General features: G+C 25.2%; 3 protein-coding genes across 3 annotated transcripts; all 3 read right to left on the bottom strand.

Annotated features, from left to right (window-relative positions):
* Nucleotides 1-334: 334 nt before the first annotated feature.
* On the bottom strand, nt 335-5,975 carry LOC145838645 (uncharacterized). Its single transcript, XM_082946269.1, has 4 exons — nt 5,922-5,975; nt 3,344-3,495; nt 2,781-2,919; nt 335-665 (listed from the first exon to the last, which is right to left on the bottom strand). Exons 2-4 carry the CDS (start codon nt 3,493-3,495, stop codon nt 576-578), a joined length of 381 nt encoding a protein of 126 aa, XP_082802395.1. The 5' UTR covers nt 5,922-5,975; the 3' UTR covers nt 335-575.
* Nucleotides 5,976-6,492: 517 nt separating this feature from the next.
* LOC145838373 (18S rRNA aminocarboxypropyltransferase-like) lies at nt 6,493-7,516 on the bottom strand. Its single transcript, XM_082945952.1, has one exon. It carries the CDS (start codon nt 7,513-7,515, stop codon nt 6,562-6,564), a length of 954 nt encoding a protein of 317 aa, XP_082802078.1. The 5' UTR covers nt 7,516; the 3' UTR covers nt 6,493-6,561.
* Nucleotides 7,517-14,750: 7,234 nt separating this feature from the next.
* LOC145838467 (uncharacterized) lies at nt 14,751-16,739 on the bottom strand. The gene is made up of 2 exons (XM_082946066.1): nt 16,569-16,739; nt 14,751-15,913 (listed from the first exon to the last, which is right to left on the bottom strand). The coding sequence occupies exons 1-2, from the start codon at nt 16,697-16,699 to the stop codon at nt 15,520-15,522; spliced, it is 525 nt and encodes a 174-aa protein (XP_082802192.1). The 5' UTR covers nt 16,700-16,739; the 3' UTR covers nt 14,751-15,519.
* Nucleotides 16,740-17,862: the final 1,123 nt, after the last annotated feature.

Below are 17,862 nucleotides of genomic sequence, written 5' to 3'. Positions count from 1 at the left end.
AAAAACTCTATAAAATAAAATCAACTTGTAAAAAACATGGTTTACCCCCCCCCCCTCTATGGCCTTAAGAGCATGCTTATATCAAATTTACTGAAATTTTTTCATAAACCCCCACTTTTTCCTGACTTTGTGGCAGCCCTGTTTGTTATTTAGGAATGTCATAAAAATATAATTTTGTCTAAATCACACTTTAAGCTGCAATAATAGTATATCATAAAAACAAAAAATTTGAGTACAGTGTACACTTTTTTTGTTAGTATTTTAGCTTTAAATACTTAAAAATTGGAAACTAACTGTTTAATATGATAACTTTATATGATAGTTTTAACAGTACTACTTTGCGAATTAGTTTATTTTGAAATGATATTATACAAAATATAGCTTTAAATTATTTGATATGGTACACAAAAAATTTGATTTTAATCTAAAGTTTTATTGAATACATATTTATACGAAAAAAAGTATTGAATTAACTTCCAAAACCAAAAACTAAGTTTTAGATACTTATATTTGCTAGACCGACAGTAGAAATAAATACGAGATAACCACAAAAATACTATATTTTGTTTATTATTTTAATACAACCAGACGCCTTTACCGTGATTGAACGGAACAGCATCTCCCATTCTTCTTGATGCCCTCTCCAATGTTCTGCGCCTCTGATCCTATAGATATTTGAATCAAAATTAAAATAAACAGTAAATAAAAACATAGACAAATATCAGGAGCTGAAAGCTAATAATTTAACGTTCAAGTTTTCTATGTTCTGCGTCTCTTAACTTATAGATATTTGAATTTATATTAAAATAAAGAAAAACATATAAAATATTTACATAAAAACTGTAATATTTTAACAGTTAAGTCTCCAATGTTCTGCGTCTGTGATCCTAATAAAAATTAATATAGACAACTAACTTTAAAACTTAAGTGGTTAAAAACTTGCCATAATATTTTACACTATTATATAAAAACATTTTTAATTAACAATTTAAAAAACAGGTGCTAATCAATACATTGGTGTTGTCATGATCTTTGGTACATACACAATATTTATATTATTAAAATTTAATCGTAGGAAGAAAATATTAAATTAAAAAGTTTATATTGATAAAACCAGGTGCTAAAAACTGTCAGTTTAACTTGGTTTAACAGTTTAAAACTTTGTGGATGCTAGAATTTTTGGTTGTACATGTAAAAATAGCTGCAAAAATTTTTTTAACTTTATGCGTACTTTAGGTTTTGTACTGTCTTTATTAAGATATAGTTAAAAGTACTGTAAGTTTTTTGTCATCTTAAATTGACAAAAATTTAAAACTATTGATAGTGTATAAAAATTCATATGCTTATATATATAGATTAAAAAAACAAGCGTAGATAAAAACTGCCAAATATTTTTTTTAAACCTTGTATCTATAAAAATCTTTGAATGTTTGGATAAGGGTTTATAAAAACAATAACATTTTTTAAGTATTTAAAATTATTAACTGTTTTCTTTAAAACTTAAAAAAATTGTTAGATCTGTAAAAGTATAATAAGAAATTTTATAAAAAATTATTTCTAATTAGTTTAATTACAAAATAATTCATCCTTTGAATTATAATACATTTATAACTAAAACATATCATAAATTAGTTATATAAGATTTGGTTGTTGAAAAAAGATGAAACTAATTTTTATCAGCTAGCCAAATATTGGTAACATTAAATTTGTTGTTATTCATTTTCGAAATAGGAAGATAAACGTTTATGAATTAATCAAAGTAAGTTAATAATATTTCAGAATAACTAATCATCCAACTTCTAGGAAAAGTTAATGCGATTTAACCTAATTAATTTTATTCTATCTTAATACGTAAAAGTTTAATAATAAAACTTAAATCTAACATGTGAAATTATTACATAAACTCAAGTAAATACTATTTCATAATTTCAGAGTAAAGTAAGTTCAAACAAATACAAAAAGCAAAAAAAAAACATACAGTAATTCTTCGTTTTGCATTCAAAATTATCTGCGTGTAGTTAAAATAGTTTTCAATAACCAAGCACTACTTATCTAGAACATAATTTTTAGTTTTGTCTTTTAGTCTTATACAGGGTTGCCGAATGTTTTTGGCAAATTTTCTCCAGCTTTTTAAAAATACTCACTTTTGGGCCTATTTTAGTTTAAATTTAAGTTTAAGGTAAAAAACTGTTTTAAATAGTATAGAAACATTGAAAAGATGCTGTAAAGCTACTTCAAATGTGTTTTTTTAATAAATAAAACTTTTGATGATGACAAATGTTTTTTATCTATATGATAGATTTTTTGTGTCAAATCAAAATTTTTCTACTTACAGGGTTGCCACTCGTTTTTTCAAAATTATTTCCACGTTTTCCAAATTTCTTCCAGGTTTTTAAAAGTACACACTTCAGGTCTATTTTTAGTTTAAAGTTAATTTTTATATAAGAAACTGTGTTAAATAGTATAAAAACATTGAAAAGATACTGTAAAGCTACTTCAAATGTGTTTTTTAATAAAAAAATTTTTGATGATGACAAAAAAATCCTATTTATATGATAGATTTATTGTGTCAAATCGATATTTTACTACTGAAAAAGTTAAAATTATTTAAAGTTCCAGGTTTTTCCAGGTTATTTTTGCCTAAATTGTCAAATTCTGGGTTTCCAAGTTTTTTGTCAATCCTGCTTGTAATATAATGTGATAATTTTCAACAAAACATGCACGTTTTGAAGTAGGTTTTTTAATATTTCTTTTTAATTTGATATTATTTCAAAACAAACATGTTTGGACAGAATTCCACTTCTGCACTCAGTGTAGTCCTGGAGTTGGGCCTTGCACACCTCCCTCGCCCTTGCCTTGTGCATGTTCCGCCCGCACACCATGTACGCCATCATCGTGTCCTGACACCTCCTGTTCTCACTGTTGGGAAAATATTGTGATAATAATATTAAGTAATAAACTGGCGTGACATAACGCTGTAATTGTTAGTTCAAGGAAATGTTGAAATCAGTAGCTAGTTGCATCAGATTTTAATTTTTAAGCTTCTTAAATTTGAAACAGTATGTTAACAATAAATATTGCGAAAATTTTAAATTATAGCGCAATACACTTTTATTTGCAACCGCAAACTTATTTTGGAAAAAAACCAAGAACTCAGATGTGTAGGTCAGTTTGTATAACTTTGGTTTTGCAAGTTTTTTCAAATTGTAATTCGAGTTAAACATGTTTCTAAATATTTTGAGCAACTTTATGCAAGTACAGTTTAGTAAATCATAAAAAGTTCATGGGTTAAAATTTTAAGCTAGTCATCAATAATTTAATTTAAAACAAACAAGAAACTAACAGGGCCATCCTCTGGTTGCCCTTCTCAGTGTGGATCGTTTTGGGCAGTTCGGTCTTCGCGTGGTACTTGTGAGCTTCCGGCAACACGGTGGCACCTGGCGCCCTGGTGAACTTCCCGTGAGGTACATTTTTGTTTACGCTCTCCGATGACATCTAGCGTTTGAATTAGTAATTTAAGTTAGCTTTGAGATGTTTGCTATCTAAAGGTGCTATAGTATACTTATGTTTATACTCTTGAAAGCAGCAAAAACAACGCGAGTCAAAGGAAATTACTACAATAAAATCAAAACTTAGTATAATTTAAAAGAAAAATTTAGAGTGAATAAAGAATAAAGTTGTTTTAATTGTAAAAAAGCTTTAAATTTAGCTATTAACAATCAATTTATTATTACTACCAAACTATTTAACAACTATGTTTATTTTTGTTAAATGAACAAAAATTAAGCAATAAAATTTTATTTAATGAACAAAATCCAAAATTTTTCAAAAATTTTGACTCTAATTAATATTAAACATTACATTGAATATGTACTATTATAGGAAGGTCTTTAAACGTATTAAATACCATTTGCAACTTAGTATATAGAGATTGCTCTTTTATAATTATTTCACAAAGCTTTTCAAATTAACTTATTGGTATATACTATGATAATAATAGTTTAAAAGCTTATTTGTGCAAAATTCAAGCTAATTTATATACAATTTGCAACTTAGTATATAGAGATTGCTCTTTTTTATTTTATTTCACAAAGCTTTTCACGAATTTAACGAGTTTCATTGTTAAGTGTTAAATGAAGTTGAAAAGATTTTGGAACTATTTCATACAACAGATATATAGTTTACTTTTTTATGCCTTTTTTTTAAAGTTACTTAAATATATTCTTTTTTAATTGATTTTTAATTTAAGGATTTTATATTAAACAGTTTGGGTAGTATTTTATTAGACTAAGTGAACTATTTTTATAAGTAAAACTGATTTAGAAAAGTCAGGAAAATTTTGGTAAAAAGTCAGGAAATTTTTCTCAGCTTGATCAGTGGCAACCATGTAAACTACTAAAAAATTTTTCAACTTCATTTAACATTTACCACTTGATAATGAAACTCATATACTTGTTAAAAGCTTTATGAAACAAAATTAAAAAAAGCAATCTCTATATACTAAGTTGCAAATTGTATATAAATTAGCTTGATTTTTGCACTAATAAATTTTTAAACTATTATTATCAAAATATATACCAATAAGTAAATCATAATGCCTCAAACTAGACAAAGTAATGAAGACTACCATGACAACCACCAAGTGCAATAACAAGCGGTATGTTTGCTCACATTAGGCTTTTAGAGGAACAAAATTAAATTATCTAAGTGTAAAAACTGTTTGAATCAGAAAATCAGGTAGTAAACATCTTTTAAACAGAAGAGTACATGCAATCGTCACATAACTGCAAAGAGCTTTTTTAATATAGAGGTTCACTAAAATTTACTAGCTTATAGCAGCTGGTGTCACTGTGCAAATAACTTTGAAAAAAGTGTATAAATTTAAATGTTTATTTTTAATTTCAATATGTTTAATGTAATAAAAAGGTCTAGTTTAAAGGCATTACATTAAATGAAAACGTAAGATATATTTTAAAGTATAAATAACGCATAGTTAAACTACACTAAAAAAATTGAAGTTAGTTTTCAAAATACTTTAAAAATATTGTATTTTTAATTTAAATTCTAAATTGACTCTACTAAGCCTGATTAATATGATTTATGCAAACCATATACTAAGTATGAAACTAAAATGCCTTTGATCAAAACTATTTTTGAAGAGGCATACTAAACTATTAAATATTTGTACCACGGTTGCCAAATTATTTTTTTAATTTCCCCCAGGTTTTAAAAAGTACACATTTTTGAGTCTACTTTTAGGTTAAAGCTAAGTTTAAGGTTAAGGTTAAAACTGTGTTACGTAGTATAACAACATTTAAAAGATACTATAAAGCTACTTTAAATATGTTTTTTAATATTTTTTTTGTCCATATGATAGATTTTTTGTATCAAATTAAAACTTAACTACTTGACATGAAAAAATTGTTTAAAATTCCAGGTTTTTTTAATCTAAATTGTCTAGTTTTCAGGTTTTTCCAGGATTTCAGATTTATTGGCAACCGTGCTATACATTATTAAAAGTTAGCATTTTAAGAAAAGTGATTATAATTTTATGTTAATTTTTGTTTTTCTTAAGTTAGTTTTTCATGGTATACTTCAATTTAAAAACCTTTAAATTACTTATTAAATATGTATTAAGTATGTTGAGTCAATAAAGGGCAGTTTAAACCAATATATAAAACATTGCTTTTACAACATTGTAACATAGTTTAGAGATCAATTACATTAAAAAAAATCAATAGCAACAAATTAAAAAACTAAATGCTTTTTAGTAGTTTAAAATACTTAAATAGTTACTGTTTAAATTTGTTAACATTATACATTCCAGTGAACTTGTTTCGTTAGGATCTTTATTAGTAAAGGAATCACCTAAATAGTTTAAATACTTAAATAGAAATATATAAATTATTTTACTAACTAACCTTTGTCAGTTCCAACGAATTAAATAGAAAAAAATATTTTTAGATTCTATACCTGAAAGTTTTTAAAATAAAAACTTTAAGTTATAGCAACAAAATTACAAGAATTGTTACTAAGAATAATTTAAAAACTTACTTTTTAGAGGTGCATTTTAAAACAAAATTTAACTGTAAGGCATTATTAAAAAAATGTTTTCAAAACTGTGACTTCAAACAAAACACGAATTAAAAATACTATTCAAAAAATCAACAGTCAATGTGATCATTAGTAAAGTTTTAAGAAATTTATTAGAATCCATGAAAGAACTAAAAACTAAAATAAACTTGGTAACTTTTTAAATAGAAAATAATAGTTATCTATCTGCCAAAATATTCATAGGTAGTTTAATGACAGAAAATCATCAGAAAAAATTTCCTATAGGATAAAAACTATACGAATTCAGAACATAATTATCTACAATAAACATTTAAATTCAGTAATCTATTAAAAACTATTTAATTTTAAAACACCTAAAACTATTAAGTTAGCTTTTTTTTTTTGAATTAAAAACTTTTTTGAGTGTAAAACAAACAAAACATATTCTAAAAATATATATTAATCTAAAGTGTTAAATTAAGCAATAGTTAAAAACCACTATGGAATTTAGTTTAATGATAATGTAGAAAATGCTTCTGCATTTAAATTTGGATTGTTTTCTAAACTGTCATCACTTCCAGAGTCTGTTTCAGAGCCACTCAAGGCTTCAGAGTCATTTTCAACATTTAATTCTTCATTATTAACATCTTCTTCACAATCACTTTCCTCCTCCTCACTGCTTTCTTCTGAATCACTATTTTCATCTGAGGAGTAGTTGTTTCTGTGATTGGGATTCCCGCACTCAACGTCAGAATCAATATCAAACGGATCATAGTCAGAATCGCTCTCCTGCAATAAGCTCTCCAGGTACTCCTCCTCAACTCTCTTGACATCGGCTGCATCGGAGCACTTTTGGTACTTTTTCAGTATTTTGCGGTTCAGCTCCACAAAGCTGTGGCCCCAAGAGAACTTGCCAAGCAGTATGTTTGCTTCTCTCTTGCACCCTACTATGTACAATGTTGCTGCAAACGCCTCAACGCATGATAGCTTCCTGGGCTTGCCGTAGTTGATAGGGTTGGCAGCCACCATGTAGGGCAGTAACCTGGGAAATCCTCCCTTCATCTTGGAGAAGGGAGTCTCGTCCAGCTTTGCCCAGGAGCAGTCGATCACACAGACCCCGTTGTCAAGCACAGCATCTTTGTCAGCAGGGGAGACATACTTGGTTGCCATGGGTGACAAGACAACGCCAGGGAAGAACTGCTGCAGCCTCAAGGTCTTGACCAGGTTCATTCTGGCTAATTTTCTGCCACTGCACTTTTTGGGGTCACAGTGTCCCAGGTCCCACATGGCAACCGTGAAGCTTATTTCATTCTCTTTTTCTTCCTGGTCACTTAGGCAGTTTTCTCTGGATATGACAGAGTAGCCGTCTTGTTTGCCGTGTGCTGGTGGCTTTCTGTGGTTCTTCTTGCCTCTCTGTTGGTTGTTTCTGTTACCTTTCTGCTTGTTGTTGTACCTTGGCATGTTTTATTTTTATACAGTATTCTGAAAGAAAACAAGGATTTCAAAATTTTCTAAGGATTAACTGAAAAATACAAATTGAAACAAACTTTTCAGCAAAGATATCAATAAAAAAATATTAAAAACTTTTAAAAATAATGGATACTATATATGTTAAGTTATTTTTAGACAGTTAAGATTTTGATAGCTAGATTGTTATTGAAAACTTACTAAGATTAATCTGATTTTAAAAATAACTAAGAGATTAATTAACAAACTTGACAATATTTAAAATAACACTAGACAATTTAAAAATTAAATTTATTCTGTACAAAACAAAAGTTTAACTGTTAAGTAAACTTTGATGTATTTTTTATTGATGTCTTTGCTGAAAAGTTTGTTTTGCTAAAACTACAAACTTAAAATAATTAAGCTAAACATAATAATTGGGGAAAGCACTAATGCAAATGTTGTTAAGAATTCATATTACAAAGAACTTTTTCATTAAGTTATTTGGATCCATTTTAAAAATTTGACAGAAAACTTCCAACAAAAATTTAGTATGCCAATTTTTTTTAAGAAATTTCCACAATGTTTTCTGAATTTCTTCTAAGTTTTCAAAAGTACATGTTTTTGGGTTTATTTTTAGTTTAAAGCTAAGTTTAAGGCTAAAAACTTTGTGATTAGTATAACAACATTGTAAAGCTAGTTTAAATGATTTTTTAATAATAAATATTTGATGATGATAACATTTTTTTATCTGTATGGTAGATTTTTCGAGTCAAATTAAAATTTTACTACTTGGCATGAAAAAATTGTTTATAATTCCAGGTTTTTTTCAAAGTTTATCAAATTCCACAATTTTTTAGCCTAAATTTCAGGTTTTTTGGGAACCCTGAGTAAGGTTAAAATAGTTTGATGCAATAGTAATAAAACACTTTATCAAAATTGATAAATTTTCTAAATTTGAACTAGTGTAAATTATCAAATTTTAAATTATTAAATTTAATATATTATTAAATTATTAAATATTTAGTGTAAGTTATTAAACTTACACTAAAAATAGTAAAAAAAATAGTATAGAATTAGTATTTTGTCTAACTGAAATGGATAACTGAGTAGTTTTCCTAAATTAAATAAAATTGAAGTGCTTTGGCATACCAATGACTAAATTTTTCCCTATCTGGCCTGCAGACTGAAAAAATTGCTCACCCATAAATTAAGAAATATAAATAAACATTTTTGTTAAACAAGTGCAAATGAAACAAAAACATCAATAAAAAAGGATCAACTGATTTAAAAGTTTTAAACATCTAGCTTCAATTTATATAAGTTTAGCAATTTGAATAAAAAGTCTAAGCCATTTTAGTGTCCTAAAAGTAACAAATAAAAATTTATACGCTCACCTACTAGGCAGCTCAGTTTAATACAGTTGGGTGAAATTATAAATTTTTTTTCAAGCTTATAGTAAAAACATATTTTTTAGCTTGAAGACCTACGACCTTAAAGGCTTATGCTATTGGTAAAGTATATAAAACTAAACTTTTAAAGTCTGTAAAATAACTTTTTAGTTTACAACAATAACGAAACAAAACTAATATTTTCAAAAAAAAGTTGATAAGCAAAGTCTAATAGTTTTGTGTTTTAATTAACTAAATTTTATGTTTAAGAACTAAACAAGCCATAGAATTTTCTATTTTGTCCTTTAAGTACAACAAACATAGTAAAAACTTCATCTTGGTAAAACATTAACCATAAATTTTTTTTATATATAACATAAAAACTATGTAGGATAAAGATACAAGACATTTAATTTGAATAGCATCTTTGTATACAAAACCAAAAAAACAGGCTTAGAACCATAAAAATTGATTAAAACCTGATTTTATAAAGTAAATTGAAGTAAATAATAATTTCAGCAAATAAAACTATAATGTAAATTATGTACTTTATCTGTACATGTTCAGGATGTCTTTTATTGAAGCAAAAAGAATGCATGGGTGACCAAATACTAGTCTGAATTTACAGAAACTTAACAAAAAAGTAGTAAAAACCATTATTTATCAAACTAGAACAGTTTTAAAAAACTAAATAAAAGGATTATTATCATGAAATATATAGTTCAGGGTTGCCACTTTTTTAGGCAGAAAAAAAAAACAGATTGAATGACCTTGAGTAGCCTGATTATGACAATTCTCATATCTTAATAACTAGCCTTAGTTTAGAAAAACCAAATTAAGCCCAAGTTTTGTAGAAAAAACCTTAAAGCCTGATTCAGCTTAAGTTTTCTAAACATTCTGAAAAATATTCAAACTTACTTTAATGTTTGGCAACCAAAGTTTTAATAATTTAAAGAACATATTTTAACAGCTCAGTCACTAAAATTTAAACTTTTACTTTTTATCCTATCAAGATAATGTTCCAGTAAATATTTTTTAAGTAACTGAAATTTTTTTAGCCCATTTCAAAAGCTTTAAAACTTTATCTCAAAAATTTATTTTTAATGCATCTGACTCAAAGTTTAAACCCTTTTTCAAAAACTTATTAAATATATTTAGTATTAAAAAAAATATATCATCACTTAAAGTTTAACTTTATACTATCTGTAAACAGTTCAGACTTAGAACTTTATTTTTACTCAAATACTTTTAATCCTCATGATAAGTTTCTGTCTGAATTATAGTATTACACAAATAAGTGTGTCAATGAAAGGCTTATTTTAAAAACTTAAGTTTTTACAACAGCTCAAATGTCTAAGAAACTCATTTTAATTATTTTATTAAATAAAAACATATCACAATATAAAATTAATTCAATTAATCAGGGTTGGCAATAGTTTTTGGAAGCTTTTCTCCAGGTTTTCAAAATTTCCTCAAGTTGTTATTTCGTTTGGGTCTATTAATAGTTTAAAATTAAGTTTAAGGTAAAACACTGTGTTAAATAGTATAAAAACATTGAAAAGATACTGTAAAGCTACTTTAATGTGTTTTTTAATAAAAAAATTGATGATGACAAAAAACATTTATCTATATGATAGAATTTTGCGTCAAATTGAAATTTTACTACTTAATATGTAAAAGTTGTTTAAAATTTCAGGTTTTTAGTGATTTTTGTTCAAAACTCCAGTTTTTTTTTCAAATTTCTATTTTTAACCATTTTTTATTTAAGAATATATTAGTTCTACAAAATAAGAATAAAACTTAAAAACATAATTTTTATTCAATAATTCTACTCAAGTTATTAAAATAAAACTTTGGGAGCAAGACAAAAGTTTGAGTTTGTCAACTCCTGGTCTAGACATTTTTTTACTTTTGGTATTTTACTCTTCAACTAGTACTTTGCTAGTTTTTATAACTTGAACACAACATACAAACTATGTCTTTTAAATAAATAACATTTTTTATTCTATCTAAATTTGTTAGTCATGTATCTGCTGCACTAAAATAAAATATTAGTTTAATACCTTTCTAAAAAGACTAAGTTCTTCAAAAATAAAAACTTATTTTGTGGACCCTTTTGTAAAAGTTGATACTTATTATTATACCTTATCTCCAGCTTTTTTCATAATAATTACTTTTGTTTAAAATACTTTATAAAATATCAAATTTGGTTATTATATATTTTTATTTATTGTTTCTTTACTTTATATATTATAGAACGTTCCAAAACTTGAATAAAAAATCCAAAAAAACTATTCAAACCAAATTTTATTGATAAAAATCCAGTACTATTAGAACATGTTTTTATCTCAAAACTTTATTGGATAAATTTATAAGTTTAATTTAACTGAGTAATAAAACTACCAGATAAAATATTCTTTTAAAAAAGTTTACTTACAATCTGGTGTGCACAATAGTCTTTTTTTACTGGAGAAAATCAGACTGGACAAATATAGGTGTTAAGTTCAGAAAATAATGAAAATTTTAATAATTTGTTAAAAAATAAAAACAAACAAATTCATAACTGTATGTTTGAAAACATGTCTGTAAAATTTTAATTGTTTTGTAACTTTGGTAATGGCCTACACTTTAAAAAAGCAAATATAAGTGTTTTTTTGGTAAAGTTTAGAGGGTGATGATATTTTTAACACATTATATAGAATATTAACAAAACAAATTGATTCATGACTCTGAATTTAACTACATGTCTGCAAAACTTGATTTTTTTTTAAAGTGTTGCTTATATTAGTACACTTTTTTGTCTGGTATAATTTTTTCCAGTGAAAAAACAACTATGGTATGCGCAGGACTCATATTTTACCAACTATAAATTTAAATAATTTAATTATATGTATTATAATGTCTACAAAATCACATTAAAAGCATTTCTTATTCAAAAACTTAATAAAGTGCACGAGTTGCATTCTAGTGTATCAATAAAATAAGTAAATGCTTATATGATTTCCAAATGCTTTTAAAAGGCTTAATTTCATCTAAGTTCCTCACAACCAAAAAAAAAATCCTTGTAAATATAATTAAACATTTACCCAGCAATAGAATACTGAAAAAAATCAAGGTAAATCCAGGAAATTGGAAGCCCATATAGTACAAACAGTAAAGTTTTGGTTCATAGTAATATTGGTTTATTTAATTTATTTGCTAGCTTCTAAAATATATCAACATTTTCAAGACCTTGCTTTACAATAGAAAGGATCAATTACTTAAAAATTCAAAAAAAAACACGTATAGTTATATAAAAATTTCGTAAATTAAAACTAAAACATTAACCATTTAGTTGCAACAACTGCCCATATATATTTTATAGCTTTATTGGTAATTTTGCAGTATGGTTTTAAATTTAAGGTATTTACTCAAATAAATATTAGTAACCTTTCTTAGAAAATTTAAAAATCCCCTAGTCAAAATACATTGTTTTGTGAACAAGTGTGGTATTAACATTTTAAATTAAATAGAATAACTAACAAACAACGAAACATACTTTTTTAAACGACGAGCTAGAATTATTTTTATTATTTATAATTTTACTTGCTTAATTTAAAAAATTTTAGACTAAACTACTCTTAATCTACTAGCTAGTAAAGTAAACTAAGTTTACCCTTTTTGTAGCTTAATAGCTGTAGGTTGAAATATATTTAAATTTCAGTTGTAAAATAATTTGACTATTGAGAATAAAATAATTAAATAAACTATTTTTTTAATTCATGAGCTTTTTTAACTTAGCAATAAACTAAAACAATAATGTATTGACCTTGTGTGTAGTATACAATAAATACATACAATACAGATATTTTAGATATCATATTAATCTAAGACTAGGTAATATATAATTATAAATCGTGTCATGTTGTTAAGTTTCTTTAAAGTTTAAAAATTAAAAAAAAACAAACCTTTAGAAAGTTTTTTAATGCATTTAGTAGTATTTATTTATAACTCTGAGTAAATTTTATTTCAAATCCAAAAGTGCTAAATTTTTTTTAAAGGTATTTTACTTTAAAAGCAAACTAATAGAAAAATACAAAAAAAATTGTTCACAACAGAAAAACCTTACAATATATTAACAGAAACTCCTAAATTCAAAAAATAAGTAGTTCTAAGTACTAAAAATGCATTTTTTATTTAACTTTTTAATAAAATTCTTGAATAGTTGTAAAGCAACTTGATGTTTACCGTCAGGCAACTTTTTTAGTAAGCTTTTCTTATTCTAAATTAGCTTAAAACGTAACTCAGCCTGTAAAGTTTTATTTTTTTGTAAGACTTTATTTAAACTTAATGTTTTTATCACAAATAGTATTAGCGTTGACCGAATTTACAACTTGCCTAAAAAGTTATCAACAGCAGCCTTTAGTACTTTATTTTAGGTAACAACTTTTTAATATAAATATTGTTGCAAATATTCTACATAAAAAGGCTAATAAATTCATATTTTCAATTATAGAAATAGTTTATTGTTCTCAAATTATAAAAAACGCACCTGTTTCTCACTAGTTTTCCAAATCGACCTCTATAATTTTAGTACTTTATTGTGATTAATCTAGCCATTTAAAATAAAACTATTAATTTTCAACTTGTATGTTTTCTTGAGAAGAGTATATATTTTTATAAATCATAAAAAAAAACTTAATTTACTTGGTTTTTGCACATAATAATTTATTACTATATTGTTATTCATTTATTTATTCAAAAAACTGCTGAAAACAAGTAATCAACTCAAAAATTTTTCAAATAACTAAAAAATTTCGCGTTTCATAATGAAAATTAATGCAGTAAACATAAATTCCTAACAAAAAAGTTACAATTTAGTTGTGAAAATATTAAAAATTAGATGACGGTTTACTTAAGACTAAATTGTATGAAAAATTTAAACTGAACTAAAATTTTTATTATTGTAAAGTTATTTTTCAAGAAAAATCAAAACAAAAGTTTAATAATTTTATTTTACATCTTAACCTTTCGTGTTTAGTAAACTATTAAAAGTTTAAATATGACCTGGACAAGACATCCGTAACCGAAAGGTTTTTCGTGCTCCGGTCCCAGGAGTAAATATATTGAGCGTTTTTGTTATCGTTCACTGAACTATAGTTATTGTTATACATCTATAAAAAGCAAGTTTCAGGTGCTTTAACGCATTTCATTTATGTAATGTATCAGCTTGAACAAAACAAATCAAAACTACTACAATTGTTTTAGTTAGTTAAAATTTAAATGAGACTAGAAGTACTTCAAACAACAAGTACTGCTTGTAATTATGAAAGCTTAGCAAAAAAAAAACTGGTTACTGATTAGATTTAGAACTTTAAACGAAAAAGAAACCGTTGTGTTATTATAAAATTTAACTGAGACGTTTGTCAATAAATGTACAATTATTTTTTTATATTTATTTAACGAATTTTACTGTTATTTTATACAGTTTCTAAGAAAATTTAACTTTTATATTTAACAAAAACATTTTAACTGTAGATATGATTAAATACTTTTTGCTTATTAATTTTTTTTAAAAAGAACATTAATAATTCAACTTAAAAAACAAATTATGTTAATAGAGAGTTTATTGTTAAACCTAAGGGTAATTAAAACAAATAAAAAGTTATTTAGTTCAAATTCTGTACCTTCTAGTTCTGAATATGTTTTAGTTATTTAATTACAAAACTTTAGTTTTAGTTTAACATTTTTATAGTAAATAAAAGAAACACGTATATCTATATACACATTAATTTCATAAAACAAATGAACATCAAAGTAATTTAATTAAATGTAAAGATGCTTTTTTTTAAAAAATATTTGATTATCATTATTTAAGATTTAAAACTGTAATAAGTATTTTTATTTATTTAGCTTAAAAAGCTTCAATTGAATATAAACAAGTATATGTTGAAAGAATATTATTTTGTATTTTTTATCAAACGCAAAAAAGTTATATAATATAAATTAACTAGATTTTTTAATTTTTTTAAGATTTGCTAAAATTGGTAACTGTTTCACGGTCATACTGTCCATATTTTAAAAGATATATTATAAATTTTGTTAAAGAAAATGCAGCTTAAAAAAGGCTGACACTAAATAAAGGTTATAGTACATAAACACATTTACAATTAAATCAATTTACAAAAGTTTCTAGCTTAAATTTTAGAGCAATAAAACCAAAAATAAAGTAAGCTGAAACACTTCAAGGTTAACTTCTTATAACTTACCTAATTAAAATACGTAAAAATATAAGAAAAAAATTAAAGGCACTTATAAAATATAACGAATAAATCTTTAAGTATTCTGTGATTAATTCTGTGTTTCATCCAAATAAAAAAAAGTTTCTCTATATAAACTAAATTATCTTAATCTTTGTTTTAAAATAGTTATAAGCTAGCAAACTTTTATGTAAGTATGGCATCAAAAACCAAAGAAGAAAAAACATGGTAAATTGTCAGCGCACTAGTTTTTTAGTTTTAAAGTTTATTTATTATTATATTCAAAATCAAGAGACAAACGCTTTTTTAATAAAATCAGACCTTGAAAAATAAAGTAAATTGTTTTTTTAGACTTTTTCACTTAAAAAAACGTCCGTTTACATTTTTTTTTAAAAAGTAGGTTTGTGCTTTTTATCCTTCTCTTCCGCTTTTTCAGCCATCCTTGCGATCTTGTCACTCGCAAAAACATTGTTCTTGTTCATCTTGGTCTTCTTCACCTGCATCCTCTCATACTCTGCTCTCTCCTTCTTGATCTTGTCCCCAATCTTGCAGTTACCGAACAAGCAGGGCATCTTGATGTTCCTCATCGTGATCATGTCCTTCAGCTTCTCGTAAGTGTCGGCTATTTTCTCTTTCAAGTTCTTCTGCTTCGTGTTTTGTTTTATGATCTTCATGAGTTCCTTTTTGAGCTTTAGCGTCGGCTTGTCGAAAATTTTCTCTTCTTCTTTTTGTTTGCGCTTGACGAAAGCGTTTCCTATCAGCTTCAAGATAAACTCGCACCCGCTTGAAAAAATAGGTTTTAAAATAAAGCAAAGAGAAAAGTACTTTCAATAAACAATTACTGTGTTTTGTAGTCTTATTGTAATAAATACATAATTTTAGGTTATGCGTTATGTATTTTTGGAGATACAACTGCCGTTTTAAATAAAACAACAGTTTTAAGTAAAATTATAAGTTATTCAGTTGTTTTTATCTAATTTAAGTTTCTCAGGCATTAAAAATAATTAGTAATATCTTAATAAGTAAAAACTTAGCTTAAGTAAGTTAAGTATTAATTTTACTTTACAATGACAACTCAACTGACTTAGATGATAGGTAAAAATTATTATAGGTAGTATTTTTCAAGTAAAGTAGAGTTTAAAAAAAAATAAAAATTAAATGAATAGTTGAGTATGTACGTAAATATGTGCATACACTGTAAAAATATAAGCTGTTAAACTTATAAACTGCGTATTGTTATTTATAAGTTTTTTCTTTTCATAACTGTACACAAAAACCACTTTTAAATGTTTTAAAACAATGACTCATGTATAAAGTTATTTTTAAATGAACTCAAAATTTTTTGCGAAAACTATTTGTTACAAAAATAATTAAAACTACCAAAATTTACAAAGAAAAGCGTTAATTTGTTGACTTTTAAAATTTTCATTAAACTTACGTAATGTATTTGAAGTTCAAAGGCTTCTCTATCAGGTTCTGATCGATCAAAACTTTGTTAACAAAATCTTCGGTTTCTAAAAATATAGCAATGAATGCGACTCCGACAGCTAGCTTCAAAATAAAATTCATGTCTCAAATAAAGATTTCACAGTTTAAACAATGTACACGACAATTTGTTTTTGAATAATTACGTTGTAGTGTGTAAATTGTTATATACGAAATATTTTAAACAGCACTCGACTCGCGCTAAATAAACAATCGAAACACATTGTCTTTTCAAAATATACAAGCCCAACATTCATCCAATCTCAATTTCACTAGTCATCCAAATGCAACTGCAGTGACGGCATAATAACAAATCTGAACTTTTTATGATGCAATAAGTAAGAAAAATGAAGTATTTTTAAACTTTCATTGAAAATTTATGAATAAAAATACTATACAAAAACTTGTTACAATAATGGTAGATACGGAGAAATAATTCAAAATTTTGTTAATCTAAAAAAATAATTTAAAACTTTTAATTTTTAAACAAACCTAAATAATAAGCATTATCAAATCAAAAGAAAAAAAAAACAAATTGCCTTGAAGATAAAGAATTCCGTTTTAAGTGTTTTAAAACAAGAAAAACGTAAACCAAACCGATGTAGAATACCAAAAATTAAAACGATGTTAAAAATTCGGGTGAAAATTATAATAAATTTAAAAACGCAACAGTGTTTTAAATTTTATTTTCAAAAAAAAAAGTTTTTTATTAATAAAAAATCTTAGTTATGTAAGATTTGTTTAAGAATTATGACATAGCAACTACGTATTATCAACGGTTCATGGTTTGTTTATGAATTTTTAAGCGACTAAACTCGACTCACTTAGTATTCAATATAAAAAACAAGCATTTTGAATTTACTTTTATTAACTAGAGTTGATTTTTTTATTAAGTAGCTGTATATTTCTTTTGTTTATATGTTTTGCTACATTATTTAATTTTGTTGAAATATATTTTTTGCTTACTAAGTGTAAAAGTTTTGTTTTTTTCAATTAAATGTTAAGCAATGTGAAATTAAAAAACAGTTTAAGGTATCGTAAAAAAAAGTAATTTAGTAAAATATCTAAATACTGTTATGACTAAAAAAGATATTAAATAAAAAAAACTATTATATAAGTTTTTAAACATCAGATTTTAAAAACAGTTTTTTAAATAAAGTTATTAAATATGCACATAAAGTGTAAATATTTATTTCTGTAAATTTTAATTAATTACCTAATCTTTAAATATTCGAACTTAAAACTAG

This window comes from Thalia democratica, chromosome 6 (assembly GCF_965202585.1).
Source record: "Thalia democratica chromosome 6, ktThaDemo2.hap1.1, whole genome shotgun sequence".
Classification (NCBI taxonomy): Eukaryota; Metazoa; Chordata; class Thaliacea; order Salpida; family Salpidae; genus Thalia; species Thalia democratica.
This window is presented reverse-complemented; position numbering and strand designations above follow the sequence as displayed.

What these genes read in the sequence shown, in the direction of transcription:
- LOC145838645 (XM_082946269.1), bottom strand. Translation starts at nt 3,495, where the DNA reads ATGTCATCGGAGAGCGTAAACAAAAATGTACCTCACGGGAAGTTCACC. An exon ending in GGCAACCAGAGGATGGCCCT is followed by an intron (nt 2,920 to 3,343) that starts GTTAGTTTCTTG and finishes TTTTCCCAACAG; the next exon opens with TGAGAACAGGAGGTGTCAGG. An exon ending in GTGGAATTCTGTCCAAACAT is followed by an intron (nt 666 to 2,780) that starts GTTTGTTTTGAA and finishes AAATATCTATAG; the next exon opens with GATCAGAGGCGCAGAACATT.
- LOC145838373 (XM_082945952.1), bottom strand. Translation starts at nt 7,515, where the DNA reads ATGCCAAGGTACAACAACAAGCAGAAAGGTAACAGAAACAACCAACAG.
- LOC145838467 (XM_082946066.1), bottom strand. Translation starts at nt 16,699, where the DNA reads ATGAATTTTATTTTGAAGCTAGCTGTCGGAGTCGCATTCATTGCTATA. An exon ending in TTGAACTTCAAATACATTAC is followed by an intron (nt 15,914 to 16,568) that starts GTAAGTTTAATG and finishes TATTTTTTCAAG; the next exon opens with CGGGTGCGAGTTTATCTTGA.